Source organism: Triturus cristatus, chromosome 7 (genome assembly GCF_964204655.1).
Source record: "Triturus cristatus chromosome 7, aTriCri1.1, whole genome shotgun sequence".
NCBI lineage: Eukaryota > Metazoa > Chordata > Amphibia > Caudata > Salamandridae > Triturus > Triturus cristatus.
Window position 1 is genome coordinate 321,278,148 of NC_140590.1, and position 17,226 is coordinate 321,295,373.

Genomic DNA, 17,226 nt, shown 5'->3' on the forward strand with positions numbered 1-17,226 from the left:
TAGGTCTTCTACCAAGAGTATATGGACAACAGTCGTGCAGGAATTGTATCATCTGTCCATTGACAAAAGTTACCAAGAGTGTGGATTTGGGGACCAACAGCCTGTGGGAATATACAGTTCACCAATTGTATACCTCCCGGATGGTCTACATTGTAACGTGTCTGTCCAAACTATGATATATCAGAACAACCAGTTTCAAAATCAAAGCCATAATATGCAAATACAAAAGTAACTTAAGATGTGCCGCAGTGCGACCAAAATGCCAACGCATTACATTGAAAATTTGTAGAAAATGACTTACTTCAACTGGGTGGTATTAGGACACCTACCAAACCCTGTTTACTATGAGCGAACCTTGCTCGAGAAGGAACAGTGATGGGTTTTCAGACTTAATACATACCAGGTCTGAATGACAATATGCCGTGGGAACAGTTCACTCATTCATAACTTATCCTTTCAGCCATTCTCTAATACTAGTAGCCAGGTTCAGTTTTTTAATACCTACTTTTAATATTTGGTTTTTATCATTTATTGTTTAGCATATGGTAATTTTCCCCTCTTCACAAACTGTTGGTGTTTCTGTCCACAAACATAATAAAGCAAATATTGGAACAGATTATCCCACACAGGAATTTCACCACACACTTGTTTCAATGTAACAATTAAGAACTTGCACGAATCTGGAAGTAGTGCAACTCTCTGTAGCCATTTTGTTTCAGATTCGCTCTAGTCTTCCTCTCTTGAGATACGGAGGCACAGGAGAGAATTTGGGTGTGTTTAATTAAGAGATGTAGTGGTCAGAAGGAAGCATATTTAAACCGCTCTGACTGCTCATTTGCCTCAAGAGGCAGACACGGATGGAGGTATTTTAGGCAAGCAGGCCAGGCGGAGACTTTGTAGTTGTAAGTACGGCTTAGCTGCTTGTAAGTTGAGGACTTTAATTCACAAGTGGACCCTAATGTTTAATGTATTCCTTTTTTTCCTTTCACAATCCAGAGTGTGTGACAACAGGTACGCCTCTCCTTAGTGTACCTATTGAATACTATTAAGTGGCTTAACATGTATGTATGCATTTGCTACGTGTTTTAATGTAGTGTCCAGAGTGCATGATGCTTGGTTTTGTCCTGTATGAGTCCTAGATGTGCCCACATTTGCATTTTATTCCCACAGGGACAAACTTCATTTTTTAGACATTGCCTTATGGTTTAAGATGTGAAACACGATACAGCTATATGATCCTGCTGACAGCATAAACGAGTTGAGAGCATGGTCTTTCAACATAAATGCATAATATTTGAACAATGCTGTTTGTTCCATCTCTTTTCAAATACATATCTACGGACACCAAGTATGTGGTTTAGTTGTGCTTGACGCATGTATGGTAAATTCCGCAGTTATGTCCGTATTATGGTATAAATGTGGATTGTGGTAGTATAATCGGTCCTGATGAAAGCTACAACCATTTGGGAAAAAGAGGTGGCAGAAACATGTTAACCTGAAGAGAAAGTAGAGGTAACTAGAGCCTCAGGACTCCCTATTTATAATCATACCTACTGGTGCCCAGATGTTCGGGCTACCAAGCAAGAATTTTTAAAGAGTACTCCACCTCCACTAACTATCCTAGTCCTTCTCCAACACAGTGCACGTGTGCATCTCTCAGGTTGCAGCATGCAGTGAACTATATGATGAAGCAGGCCACCAAGGGGTAACTCTGAGTGAGTTTTTTTTAACACAAGATGACAAGATGATTCTTTTCTCCTTAGGTCGATGGAAGGGTTCTGAGAATGATCCAATCGAGTTGCACTCTACCATCAGCCAAGGGTCCAGCTCCTGGGAGACACCTCTTGGGGGCTGGGACTTGACCCAGGAGAGTGTAGGGCAAGTACAGTGGCGACTGGTCAGCTGGGCACTTTAGAATTGCAGGCTGATTTAACTTTTATGTCCCTGAAGCTAAACAGTAGGCTAGCCACCTTGGAGTCTATTCGCTGGTCCTTGGTACAAGCGGGAGCCGTTCCAGCCCTTGGAGTATCTCACCACTAAATTGATAGTAGGAGCATCCCTTCTATTTCTGAAGTCATGTCTTGGTTCAGCATGTGCAGTCTTCCTTGGTGCAGACTTTCTTCCGGAGGTCCACAGGTTGATCAAGTGTAGTCCTTCTGGCCTTTCCAAGTCCAGAGGTGTTCTGAGGCTGGAAGCCAGGGGTGTCACTTTTATGCTAATTTCGGGTTTGTGGATGGGGAAGACTTCGTAGCCAAGGGGGTTTAAATTTCCACAGGGCAACCATACCCCTTTCAACATGCTTTTCGGTGGGGTTCATACTAAACAGTCCCACAGTCTATTTCTCTGCCCAGTTCAAAATGTCAGAACCCTTTGTCCCTTCTTCCCTTGGTCAGAGCGAAGTGCACACCCCTGAGTTGTGTCCTGTATAATTAGCCACCCCTCTTGGAAAACAGTTTACAGCAGATTTTCCCCACTAGAGGAGCCAGCCTGTCTACCTACACAACTGGGCAGGCAGGCTAAGGTGTGACTTGTGTTTGCTTCTCAGAGGCAGTAGCCCCTTTGATGCTGGACTGTCTGCAGCCACCGCCTTTGGCCATACTGCTGGAGGAGGTCACACTCCCTTCCACTAATCTATTTTATTCCTCGTTCCTGGGAACACTTCACACCTTCCAGAAGGAGGGCAGTTTTAAAAGCTACCTGACCAAGCTTTCACCTTATCAGTGTAGGGGTGGCAAAATATGTGCTGCGGACCACAAGTGAAATTTAACTTACTAGCCCTCAGTACATTTTGTACCATATACTAGGAACTTATAGGTAAGTTAAATATGCCAATCTGGGATTATCCAACTGCACATACCCAGTTTGAAGAGAAAATGTACTGTGGCCTTCAGCGTCAAAACAGTAGCAGCATAGATCCAAATATTTTGGCGGTGGCCATTCAAGAAACTTTATCACAGGACCCATATACAGTTTGATTGTACTATATTGAGAACAAACCTATGGTTCATTGCAAATATACGATCAGAATTTCACTGAAGTGAGCCTGAGGTTAAGCATTCTTGAAGGGCAGTATCATGAAAAAATAGACTTGTGTTCATTCAGCATTACTGTTTGGAATCAAAAGTATATTGATGCGGCAGTGGGATAAGCACTGTTATGTCATCTTTTCCAATAAAGTGAGCCATTCGAGACATGCGGTGTCTGTTTTGTGGGCTTACATAATGCCCTTCTTTAATTTCTCTATTTACCGGTCATTTAAAAAAGCTTGCATGTATGTGTCTAATCTGACTTTGTTGTCCCTCCTTTTGGTGTTTTGGTCATGCCTATTGAGAAGGGGTCTATAACTTGTCCCCCTGCACTCGTAGCTTTTTCAGTTCCTGCTCGCGCACTTTTTTTTTTTGTTGCTTTCGACCAACCTGGTAATGTTCCTTTTAATTCCTTTTTATTTTCTGTGCGCATGTTTTGGGATTTGTGTGAAAACATGCTGTTTACTGCCATCTACTTGTCATACTTTCATGGTTTGGCTGTAAGAGGCTCTGGGTGTGAATGTATTTTAAACAGAACCCTACTCAGCACTAACTTGTGATCCCAAATGCATTTTTGTTTTTCTGAACGTCGCTTTGTACATTTATTTTTTTATTTTTACTTGTTTTTATTTTTGGGACATGTGTAGCAGCAACATACAGTATGATCACTTGCAAGAAACACATGGTGAACAGTGGGTGACAAATCAAGTCAGTTTGTGGGGTAAATACCTGCCATGGTATAAAATGCGACCGAAAACGCCGCAAGACCCTAATCCGGTAACCATGATATAGTCAAATAATACGTAACTGTTGAAAAACTAGGCATCAGTTGGCTGAGTGATGCTTCATATGTATCCACAAATAACTCCTATTGACTCAATTCTATATCTATGTCCCCTCGCCCTCCCCTTGGATATAGTGTACACTGTAACAAGTAGACAGGTCCATGCCCTAAAGCTCCTCTGAGTGCAACTAGGTGGTGTCCTAGAAGAACGAAGGTTATCAGTGCTTATTAGCAAATTGTTCCAGTAACTCATGCCTCTCTGCTGCCGCTAGTTTGGGATCTCTGACCCCCAAACACATTCATTCGTGCTGGCTGATGGAGTCTGAGTAATCGGGGTACCTGTCATCGCCTCCCACCTGTGAGACAGAGATCCCAGTCTCATTTTGTGCATAATTACCTTTGATGCTACTTAAAACACTCTTAAAGGGGCGTGTCTGAATTCACACTGGTAGAGGTTTGTTTCCAGTCCAGGGAAGACTTGGCTTGGCAGTTCAGGCTGGACTGTTCCCATGAGGCACAGGGACAAGACTGATTTGCATATGGCTGGGTCCAAACTGGAATGGCATGGTGAGCAAAAAAACGATGGATTTAGGCCCAGATCTCTGTACTGGGGTGAATGTATGACATTGTTCTGCATTCTGTTCATCAACTGTTGTTTTTGCTTCCTCTTAGGGACTTTTTTTCTGTTCAACTGCCTCTATTAAACTGTCTTTATAGAAAACGACCAGCAGAGGTTAGTAAAATACCAGAATTGCTTTCTGCTTGTTCAACTGCCTCTATTTAACTTTTTTGATAGAAAAGCACTAGTAGAGGTCAGGAAAATACCAGAATTGCTTTCTGCTGAGGGACTTTCTTTTTTAATGTTTCTGGCAACTGCCTCTATTTAACTTTCTTGATAGAAAACGACCAGCAGAGGTCAGTAAAATACCAGAATCACTTTAGCATTCTCTAGATTCCAGTCCATAGAAATTGTCTTCCACGAGCACCCGTAGACAATATTTTTTTCAAATCTTGTATTTTCAGGTTTATGACCACCAAAGGCCCTGATTTTATATTAAAAGCAGAGCTTTGGACTATACCATTTCCAGCAGAAAGGCAATATTTTGTGTCACGTAGTTTGGAGCTTACTTTCCCTCCATGTTAACCTCTTGTGCGCTCATGACGGAACCACGCCGTCATGAGCCACGGGCGGCCCATCGGTTTTATATGAAGTGTTTGTCAGTTACTACAGTAACCACATAACTACCACATAACTAAAGTACAATAGAGAAAACAGAAAAAACATCTCGCAAAAGCTTTGCCAATGCTTGTTCATTCCCACTGTTTAGCAGTGATGATGATGAATTTGCATTTATGCATCTGAATCTATGAAATGTCCAAAACTGGAGAAGAAAAGGTAATTACTTGTAACTGTAGTTCTCCAGTATTGGTATATTTCATAGATTCACATGCGACCAACCCTTCTCTGAGACTTACTGGTCCAGCAAAGTTATTTGTTCCAATCACTTGTACTAGAAACTGCAGTTACAAGTAAATATTTTCCATCACCATACGTTTCAGCAAACCGCGTTCGACTGATTGATCTTTATGAGCACATCAGCAGATGCGATCGAAAACTTCAATGCAGTTAGATTCATTCAGTGTTGTACAATGCTATATAGTCTATGCTCTGATTTGGTCGTACCAGTTACTTATCATTGTTAATCTCTCGAGTATGCCCTAACTGAGCAAAAGCCCATCTACATGAAACGTCTTAGTGAATTTGATGCTGAGAATAAAACATTACATTTCTGATCTTGTTTTTTGGCCTGTGTTCTTCAATTTTATAAAGCGGTTTGTTTTTCAGCATCTGCTTTGTTTATTTTCTTCACCATTTTATTTTTTCAAAAGTTCACTTGTACGTTAAGGTCTACAGCAAGTTTAGAAACCTATTTGATCACTTTGACATGTATGCAGTAAGCTAGCAAAATATAAATTGACAGACTCTGAAAGTACACATTGTTCTTACATTTAATCATTACCTCAGTAATAAGCCAACTTTTCAGTTGGATGTAACTACAAGGAAATCTTCTAGCGTATTGAGCTGAGCACGGTTATTGACCTGCAAGACCTCCTATTATGATAGGTTTTCCTTCCCCAAAAAATTGGACCTGAAGTTAACTTTTCTTCCTCATCTATGTAATTTAATTTAAGCTTGTAGCTTCTCAAACATGCTTGAGGTGGAATGTGTATCTGAAAGAGACTATTATTTATAGATTCCTTACCTTAGAATTACCCCAAAGCGTCAGACTGGATCCAGAGTTTTTTTCTGAGCAGTACCCCTGCGCGTCGGTAGGTAGCGTCGGTCGACTCCGTATTTATCGTTGGCATCGTGATCGCCGGCATTACACCGCAGTTTCTACTTAGATTCCGCCCCTGCGTGCTGACATCAGTTCTTTTTTTTTTTTTCCGTCACGATCATTCCTCCTCAGTCTTTGTCATTGGGTAAGTCGAGGTTTTTGGGAGACAAGGGTACCCCGTTATGTGAACCTGGGGTGATAAGTAATATTTAAGGGACAGTGGTTCAAATGTGGCCTTGAAGGTCCAAAAACAAGAGTGGTGACCCAAAGAGGGGCACTATTTCTTTAAAAAGGAAATCTATTCAATAGGGAGCAAGAAAAAGGGTCTGTAAAGGGTCATGTATGTCAAAGAATGACAGCCATTTATTTTCAACAATATTCAATTCGAAGGTGCTCACACGATAAGTAAAAAGAAAGCGTGGTGTGAAGTAGTGATCGTGAATTTTAAAAATACATCGCATTGACAACAATATAGTTGAACTCCATGAATGATTTTATACAGGTTATATGGAGTTCATGTTGTGGGGTGCAGGTCCTCACTTTCATGTGTTCTCTCGCATTAAAGCTGCAACTGTGTGTTCTTGCAAACTTAAACACAATAAACAAATAGCCACAAAATTAAATACAAATTGTTAATATTGATTCCATTAAAGGAAGACGGAATGACAAATGGGGGCTGTAGCCTTAGATAATTATACAGACAGAATAGTTGCATCATCCTACCGGTCCAAGCAAATTTCTCTCTCAACAAGAGTGACACAGTAGGAGAAGTAAACAAACGTTTTGTAGTGAAACATGTTTGAGGTGCACCTAACACAAACGTGTGATAATTTACCTGAAACCTTAAAGAGCCTGAAAGGAGTTGAAAAGGTGCTGTAAAATGAATTGAAATATCGTAATATGGATTGTAACTTGAACACATTTAGCAGATGGTTTGGTTTAACATGTAAATCTGAAAAGACATCTAAAGTAAGAGATAAATTGTCAAAACAAGGAAACCAATGCATAGGAATAATTTAATGGATATCTGGTGATTTTGAATTGATTTAAATGTATATTTGTGTGAATTAATCTAACTAGCTTCATGAACTAACAATTATGCTTTGTTCTAAAATTAGCAAATACTAAATGTTTGCAAAAACGCTGAAAATAAATTTCAACTGAATTAAATCAAAATTGCTATATAAGCATGAAATAATTTACTTGTTAGGCTCTTGCTAAAAGTAGGAAGCATTGCTTAGTCTTAGAAGGTACATAAATGAAGTACAATTCAGTTCCAGCACTGTAAGAGATTGTTCTATTTCTAGTCGGGCTGTCCTTGAAACTCAGCTCAGTGCCTTGCAGCTATAGTCCTTCCTAGTACTTCTGAATCTTTGTTCAGTGGTGTGCAGCAGCTTGGTATCCACATTGCATCTACTTGTTGTTTGAATTATTGACAAAACCTGCGTTTATGGCTTTCTCTGTAGACTGCTCTTGCAGGCTGGCTTCGATACCAACGTGCAGGACAAGGATGGCTGGACACCTCTTCATGCTGCTGCACACTGGGGAGTTGAGGAGGCTTGCCGACTGTTGGTAGAAAACTTCTGTGACATGAAAAAGCTCAATAATGTGGTGAGTGTTTGATAAATCTGCTAGTGTATCTTTGTAGACGCCACCATTCACAATCCAAAAGATATTGTCAAAGTGTTATATTTTGGTTACATGGTAGTCTATTGCTACACTTAAATTAAACCCCTTTTTTCACTGTCTAGACTACTAAATTCTTAAACGTGTAATGCTTATATAGAGCACAGTATGGAAGATTCAGGACATTTGCGGTCTTGCATAGTAGTAAAACCTCTATAGAGACTTCTAACCACAGGTTCCTTACCGTGTAAGTTTCTGCCAGGCGCCACACTGGATTCTTAATCTTTAGTGCCCTTGTGCGTCTGTAGGCTGTCCCATGAGGCTCTGCATTGGCCTTGCCCTGCCTAGGTTGACATCGGTGGTCCTGCATATGCACCACCTTTGCACTCATATGGCAATTCCTTTTTTTCCTGCAACTTCTGACACTGGTCTGGCAGGCCCAGAGGAAATATGTAACATTCTTGTCCTGTGTGCAGATATTCCAAGAGTTCAGGTAAGTCACGTAAATCGCACAAGAAGTCCAAACATGGTTCGCCACCGTCTCGCCACTCACATCATTCAGATTCGCCTGAAGAACCAGACAACTCTCGATCCCGAAGCTGCTCCATAGAGCGGACTCCCGAGATGCCTCCGCTCAACCTCCTGCCACAGCAAGTAGCCACATCAGACAAAACTGAAGGAGACTATAGCCATCATTTTTGGTACCCTACAAATTACCACTTTGCATGCCTTCAGGACTCAAACATTCGAAGGGTGGGTGCCTGTTGAGGTGGAATACTGTTGGGGCCCCTTCGGCAGACGTATCCCCAATTCTGACCTCCCCCCTAAGTCTACACCTGAGGTCGACCCGGTCAATGAGCCTGGCGCAATATATGATGCTGTGGCAGGTGCCACAGGCCATGCCTTGATGCGGGCATGGAGGTCTGATCCGTATCGGATGGTGTTATCAGATTTGGAAGCTGAGCAAAATTTAAAATGTCTGAGTGAACAACAGTGCAATGATGATGACACTTATGATGAACCTTACATTTTTTAAGAGTTTCAAAATGCCAGTGGTTTGGACTCTCCCCCTGACATCGGCCTGAATTCCTTGAACCCTATGGCCATTAAAAATCTGCCTACCTTGTAACTGTCATCAGGAGAACACAGGATGTTCTTCTTGAGCTATCACTGCCCATGCAGGAGGTCAGAACTGACATATTAGCAGAAGTCCTCAACCCTGAAGCTACTATCCAGGAACCTCTGCTTCCTTTTAATGAGGTTCTCAGTGATTAACAGGTGAGCACCTGGGTGAAACCAGGATATTGACTACCCCCCCCCCCCCCCTCCCTCCACCCACACTTTGCAGGCAAACCTCCGAACAGTTGGAAGCCACCTTCAACCCTTTTTGTCATTGGGTTTTTCGATCAATGTACAGAAGTCACACCTGGTTCCTTCACATCTGCTCTCCGTCACTAGAGCCATCCTGGGTACAGTGGTTTTTCGAGCCATTCCTCCATCTCAACGAGTCCAAGGCATTTGGGCTACGATCCTGATGTTTCAACCTTTGACCTGGGTCTTGCTGAGAGGGGCTCTGAGGCTTCTGGGTGTTTTGGTTTCTTACATCTTATTTGTGGACCAGTGGGATCTGAAATCTCAGTGGGCTCAGCACCAAGGCAACCTCTCCGACTCCATCCGGACCACCTTCTCAACTGCAGTTGGACAGTCAGCAGACCCTTCTCCCTATCCCACCCAGAGCTAATGGTTATAACGGATGCAAAATTGCTGTGTTCTGGAGGTCAGAGGTCTCTAGTGTTTTGCTGAGATGCATCTCCACATCAACTTGCTGGAGTTGTGAGATATTTGCCTTGCACTGAAAGAGTAACTCAACCAACGAAGATGACAGAGTGCAGGTATTTAAGGACATCATTTAGTATTGCTGCAAGCAAGGTTGCCTGGGGTTGAGAGTTTGGTGCCAGGGGGCTCTGCCCTTCTAGAAATGGCGTAACTCTCAGGGTGTCTCCTTGACTTGTTTAGCACGTAGCAGAATCTTTAAACATCAAGGCAGACAAACTCAGCCTAGTGCATTATGAATGAAGCTTTTCAATGGACAAAAATGGGGAGAACCCTAGCTTAATGTACTTGCCTTTACTGAGAAGGGGCATTTGTGAGAAAGTACCATCTTTCTTACATGGTATGCCCCCACTTTTTGCTGAATTGCTGAATGTACTTTGACTGAGTGTGCCCTGGACTCCTGCCAATCAGGTGCCCAGGGCCTATGTTCCTTCCCTAAACACACAAAACCCAAATTGGCAAACCCTGGCCACATGTCAGCCCCTGGTAAATGGTACCCTAGGTACCCAGGGCCTTGTGACCAGGGAAAGCCTCTAAGGGCTGCAGCACTCATCGTGCCACCCTTAGATGCCCTGTACCCTTACACACACACACACACACACACACACACACTGCCCTTGCAGGCTGGGTGTCTGGGTGCAAGACAAAACAAAGAGTCGACATGGCACACATCCCTGTGTGCCATGCCCATCACCTACACTGCCATGGCATATATCAGCCACCCCTCTAGCTGGGTGCCCTATGCCAATGGTGTGGGCGCAGGAGCCCTGTGTAGGAAGGTGGATATCGGACTATGGTTACCCCCAATTTTTTGCCTAGTGTCTAGCTGGTTTTTTGACTTAGTTGGCCTGAGATCTTGCCATTCAGGGTCTCAGGCTGCCTGCTCTCTCCTTAAAATGGACTCCATGTACCCTAGGTACATACACAATTGGTAAGGATCACCTTATTGGACCCTGTACAGTGTACCCTAGGTACCCAGGGCATAGGTGTACCCTAGGCCTCCCAGGGGCTGCAGCATGTATTATGCCACCCCTGGCCTTCCAATCACACAACTGGCTGATCACTCAGCTGGGGCAAGGTTGTGTAATCACCCCTTGCTTAGATATAGTATACCTATATCTACCCTTAAAATAGACACATGTGTACCTATCAGCCACTCCTATGGCAGGCCTTAACAATCCTGGAGGCAGAGTGCTTGGTAACAGGTGAGATGGTGCTCTAGCATGAGCTGAGCCTGTCTGCAGCTTTCGGAACCATGTCCTTATAGCTGTTCTATGATCTAGCCTACCATATACTCTTAAAGTGCCTTATAATCTTAAACGGTTATGGTAACTATGGTTTGGCTTTATCAAAACATGTCGTGTAAGGTGTCTAACACTTTGGAATAATACCCCCATACCATTTCTGGTGATGAGGATATTATTCCCCCCTTCTAGAGGGAGAGACATGTTAAAATCCTACTTTGCTGTTTAACTCTAACCAAAGCCTCATCATCACAAAATGGATGCTGCTGCCACAGACACGAGTCTGACCTCCTGCTGCTGGGAGTGATCCCGGCAAGGGAGGCTTGGACAATAGGTTTCCTGCTTGGGGAGGTGCTAGCACCTCCCCAGACAGACTTTAGTGTATTGGGGCAGGGAGGGCTGAAAGGAATGAGACATGCCTGGGGCACACAAGGTGTCCCATGCATAGTCCAGTTCAAACCGGTGCTGGGGCACTCCAGCCCCAGTCCTGGCGCGAAACTGGACAAAGGGAAGGGGGTGTAACCACCCCCCTCCCAGGACCCACCCATAAGGCGTGACCTAGCAGGCAACCCAGCCCCCCAGATTAGTATAAGTGTGGTAGCTGGGCCCCAGGAGATTAGATTATCCTGAACCTGCAACTTGAACAGAAACTCTGGACCTTCGACATTCGACGAAAGAAGAAGACTGAAGAATCTCCCTTGTGGCCAAGGAGTGGCTACCCTGTGCAAACAGGCACCATCAAGAGACTACCCTTTGCTTTGCTGAAGTTCTACGAGGGACCGACTGCAGAGCCCGACCAGAGCCTTGACTTCCAGACTTCTCCGACCCTGATCCACATCCACAGCCGAGCTGAGATCCGTGGAGGCGACGAGAGACGTGGGACTGGCTACCTGGGAAAAGTGGCGAGTATCTTCCAGCGCAGCTTCTGAGGTACCCTCGAAGTTGTGCACCGGGGATTGAGAAGCCCCAACCCCAAGCACCATCTGCACCAAAGATCAGCCCCCCCACACTCCACGAGTCCTGCGTGGGGCCCTTCTGCATTTTCCTGCTTGCCGCATCTGTCCGGTTGCTTGCCCGTTGGCTAGCGGCCTCTGTGACGACACACCTTTAAATCTTCACTGCTGGTTTGGCTCCTCCAGACTGGCTCCCGCTTCTTTGCAAAAGAGAAGCACCCCAGACCTTCCTGGTCTGCACCAGAAGCAATTCCTCCATTCTTCGTGGGTTCCGCTTGCAAAGGCTTGGTGAGTCCTAGTTCGACTTCGCCGCCGCCGACAGCAAGTGTCTTCGTGGGATAGCTCGCCTCCTGGTCCTGGTCGTCCTCGACGTCTCCTGGTACCCGTGGCTGCTGCGTCAAGCTTCACTTCTTCACCTGCAATCTTCACAACATCGCCTGGTTCCTTCCTGGTTCCACGTGGTCACTGGCTAGTGACCCAGACTCTGTCCCTTCTGCTTGCAGGTATCCTCTCTTCTTGATCCCAGCCTTGGGACCCACCGGACACTCTTCACTGACTGCCTGTCAGCAACTTTCCTTCAGGCATCCATAGAAGTCCACGACGAAACCCGACGCAAGTTCACACCTATGCACCCGCAGCCCGTGGGCTAGGTAACTTTGGTACTTCGGTGCTCACAAGGGTATTGACTATCCTAGGGTCTAGTTTCCGAGTCTCGACTTTCTAGTTACCCCAGAAGTGTCCTAAAACTGCTTATTTCTAACTGCTAGTGATTCTGTTGAATTTAAGGCGTGAGTGTTTCCACTCTGCACCTGAATCCCGTGGGCTTCCCACTTCCTAACTGTTGGTAGTGTAGTGTAGCCCCAGCGATGGCCTAGGCCTATCCTATTTCCGTGACAGTGGTCCTTATACCACTTCTTTAGTATATGGTTTGCGTGGCCCCTAGGGCCTAACTGTATTACTTACCTGTGTGACTTAATGTATGCTTGAATAAGACTGTGTTGTACTTACCTCGAATCTCATAAAGAGTGCTGAGGGTTTGACTAGAATAAATACACTTTATTTTATATATATGTATCTGTTGTGGTGTCCTTTCATTTGGTATTCAAGGGATTATATATGGTATCGCAGCTGGCTTCACATGCCATTCAGAGTTTAGCCTAAGACTGCTCTTATCCATGCTACCACTAGGATAGCTGGTCTATAAGGTTGACTTTACAACCAATCACCATAAGGGTTGTTTGGACTGATATAAGGTGTGCACTAGAACTAGTGACATCATACATCAGGCCAACTTCTCACACCCTGTGCCCCTACAGTACCCAGGTCTATTCCTGGGCACTGTAAGGGCAGTGCTGCCATTTAAGAGCACATGGTGCTGAGAGCTCGTCAAACACGAACTCCACAGCACCATAATGGCAACACTGAAGACTGAAGTTTGGTATCAAACTTCTCAGCCCATTAAACCCACACTGATGCCAGTGTGGGATTTAATGTACCAAGCACCCCAGAGGGCATCCTAGAGATGCCCCCTAAAACCTAACCTACAATCCACGTCTGTTCTGAGGCTGCCTAGGCTGCCACACAGCAGACATGTTGCTGAACCCCTGGGTGGGAGAGCCCCTGCTCTCCTGGGCCTGCAACAATGCACATCCTGGGCGAGGTGACAAATCTCCTCCCCCAGGATGGGCAGGGGGAAGCTTCAAAGGCATGCTGCCTCTGTGAGCTTCCCCAGGCCACTGCAACCCCCCACCCTAGCGGGAAGCTTGGCCGGAAATCCAAAATAAGGACAGGGCAAGTGCCAGGCTGCCAACCCCACCCCTCAGGTGGGGGAGGCGAGGTGAAGCACATCTCCGGGCTCTCACCATCTTGAAGATGGGAAGCCCTACCCTATCAGGACTAGGCTACTGCCCCCCTCCCACAGGAGAGAGGCAGGATAGGGGGTGTACCCACCCCAGGACGGGGACCCATTGGTCCCTGCCCTTCACCTACCTGTAACGCCCCTAAATCTAGTATTTAGGGGCACTCTGAACCTTCCTTCCCCAGATTCCAGATTCCAAAATCTAAAGAAGAGCTAGAAGAAAGAAGACCTGCCCTGCAGCTGCTAAGAAGAGGATGACACCAACTGCTTTGACCCCAGCCCTACCGGCCTGTCGACCCTCGAACCTGCTCCTGCTCCAACCCGGCATCTCTTGTGGCCAGCAACCTCACAAACCCCGGAGTCCGGCACCCAAGGACCTCCCTCGACACTCCTGAAGGAGCCTGCAGCCTCCGAACAAGGTGCCCCCCCAACCGCGATCAACAGAGGGTAAGATTTCCCGATACCAAAAGGCACCCCTGCACCCGGCACCCCGCGGCCCCCTGTGCGCAATCCCTGGGTACCTACCTATCCTCCAACTACCCAACTTACCTCTCGAAGTGGTGGTGGCACCTGAAGAATCCTCGTCCCCGAGCTTGCAGTCTTTTTCTAAACCGGAGATTTCCCATTGAAATCAATTGAGCGCCCGAAGGCTCAAAAGCACCCAGCCGCCCGAGTGGCCCTGGCAGTGCAACCTCTGCACCTATCTACTTCCCCATTTGCCCTGAGTAAGTGACCAGGAGCCCAGCTCCCACAGTCGCGTGGCCTGCTAGTCAGCAGCCACCAACCAAGGCCCCCCCTATCCCTCATAGGATAACATTGGGCCTAACTCTCTGTGCACCCGGCCGCCCTAGTGCCGCTGGGGGTGAGCCAACTGTACCTACCTGACCCTGGGGGACCCCTGAGTCTGTGCCCAGAACCTCAAATCTGCCAGTCGAGTACTTACCTTTAAACCGATAACTAAATTTTCTCCATAGGGTAACATTGACTGGCTTTTCCTGAAATTTCTTCCAAGTGTGGACTTTTCAAAACTTAAAATATTCACCACAAATCAGCCGAGTAACGAAAACGAAAATACTCACCTGCTGTTAGGTGAGCTCCCAGTGCTCGATCTGGTGCCCAGCACTGACTCTGAAAACTACTTACAACTGTACTTGCCTGTAACCCAATCTTCTTCCATAGGAAATCATTGACTGTTTTTCTGTGAAATTTCTTCTGTCAATTTCTGCAATCTTTAAATATTCTTTAAAAATCGTATCATATCTGAAAACGTAATTACTTAACTGTTTTGGATAAAGGTCCCAGTACTGAGTCTAGGCACCCAGTACTGGATTACAAAAGTAACGAGAACATGCTATACGTGCAACTTGAATTTTCTGCCATAGGGAACCATTGACTGTTTTCTATGAAATATTTTCTAAGTGTCAACTTTTAAAATAGCAAAATATTGTCTAAAAATCATCACAGTAATTAAGTCGACTTTTATCACTTGATTCCAAGTACTGACCCAGGACTGAATCTAGGATCCAGTCCTGGAATTCCAAAAGTAATCCTAAAAGTAATCTGTGACAAATAACATGAAACTTCCATTGAACTTGATGCATTATTGTGTTTAAAATAGTGTTGCCTATTGCAACCACTTGTACCTGTTTACAAAAGTCAATTGCATATTGCAAAAGTATTTATAAAAAGCATCTCATTCTGAGAAAGTATATTTTAATTCCAATTGTTGGTTCTAAAATAAAACATGCATATATTTTTTATATATAAACAATTGGCCTAGAGTTCAGTTATTGAGTGTGTGAGACCATTTGCTGACTGAGTGTGTGCAACAAATGCTTTACACTGTCCTCTGATACTGCCTTACTGCTCGACCAAGCTACCACTTGAGAGAGTGAGGTTATATCTAACTTTAGCCTCTGTCAAACCTCTGGGGATTGTGGACTCTGTACATCCTGAACCTATTTGAGAACAGTATATACAGAGCCACTTTCTCACAGCATTCTCAAAGATTTTGCTCCTTGGCGTTCCCTAGGCAGTCCTTCGGAGATGCCTTCCACCAGCATTCAGGGTTAGGACACCAGTATGCCTTTCCATCCCTGCCTCTTAGTTCTATTTGTCGTTTTTCTATCAAGACTGCAATCCTCATCACCATAGCGCCGGGCAGGTGAATAAGTGAATTATTGGCTTAGTCCATGGCCCCAGACCCTACCTACCCCCCCGCCCCTCTTCCCATGTACATTTTGCTTCTTAGACAACTTAGTCCTCTGGATAAAAGCGGCATTCCTGTGCCCAAGGTAGTCACACCCTTCCACATAGAGCCAGCCATCACCTGGCCAGCTTTTTGTGCAATGCCTTATCCCTCCAAGTAGGAAGAATTGCTTGTTCTGTAGTAGGGGATCTCGGTGTATAGTCATAATCTAGTGAATAGTCCTGCCCATGTGCGTGGACCCCGGAGCAATAAAAATAATCTCTTGAGTTGTCAAGCCATGCAGACCTGCATCTACACTTAAGAGAGAATTCAAAGACAGCTACTGCAGCCTATATCCACAGGCTACACTGTCCAGTACTTCAACTTGAAAGTTCCACCAACAGCACTGCCTGCCCAGCTTTTTCCACAGAGAAAAAACCTGCCTCTACCAGCAAAAGCCTCTGGAATGATAGAGAGGGAGGAATGGACAGACAAGCCCCATAGGTTGCCATTATGTGGCTCAGAACAGGATACTGTGCCTTTAAGAAAACTTTCCAGAACTTTTCCAGGATCCAGAATGCACAGCAGGTCTCTTTTACTTTCAGTTCTTTTTTCCGGCTCCTGCTAGCAGGACCCTGGAGCATTGAGCTCTCCCTTTTCAAGGGTTTATTTGGAATTTGTTCACTTTCAAGTGCTTATTACGTACCTTGTTGCCTTCCTTCTTGTTTGTGCTCTGTGTTGTCAACATGCCTGGCGTGTTTCACAAGTGCCCAGAGTGTGAGAGAAAGAAGGCCAAGTCGGACCCACACAGGGTGTGCATAGTCTGCCTTCCCCAGTCCCATGTTCCAGAGGAGTGTGACATTTGTCAATCTTTCTCAGTCAGGACCCTGAGAGAAAGGATGAAGATCAGGCTCCAAGGCCTGGAGGACAGAAGGCTGAGGGCACAAGGTGGGTCAGGACATGCTGAGGCCCCTGGGGGGCTCCCCAGGGGCAGGAAGCCCAGCAAACGTCCCCATTCTCCGTCGACTACGGCGTCGAGGGGGATGGCTGCAGTCTGTTCACCGTCTCCCCAGGGCTCTGGGGAGAAACGGCGTCGATGCTCGCCGTTCGAGGGAGCTGAGCAGTCCGCCGTTGACGACATCAGCATCTTCGTTGACGCCGTCGGCTTCTCCGTCGAGTCATCGGCGTCGAGACCAACCCGGCGTAGGTGCTCGCCGTCGAGGCGAGGTCGCAGTTCGCCGTCGACAGAGGAGAAGGTCGCCGTCGAGGGGATCCCCGCCGTCAAGGAGGCGTTCGCCGTCGAGGAGGTGTTCGCCGTCGAGGAGGCAGCGCAGGAGGAGTCCCTAGGGAAGAGTACAGAGTCACCAGTCTTGGT

General features: G+C 45.7%; 1 protein-coding gene across 3 annotated transcripts in view; it reads left to right on the forward strand.

The window, feature by feature from the left end:
- The window catches only part of PPP1R12C (protein phosphatase 1 regulatory subunit 12C), a 1,231,266-nt gene that overhangs the window by 264,891 nt on the left and 949,149 nt on the right, over positions 1-17,226 (forward strand). For all 3 annotated transcript variants that reach the window (XM_085616407.1, XM_085616408.1, XM_085616409.1), the window contains exon 5: positions 7,616-7,760. In XM_085616407.1, coding sequence (XP_085472533.1) covers positions 7,616-7,760 — 145 coding nt within the window. The remainder of the gene's footprint in view (positions 1-7,615; positions 7,761-17,226) is intronic.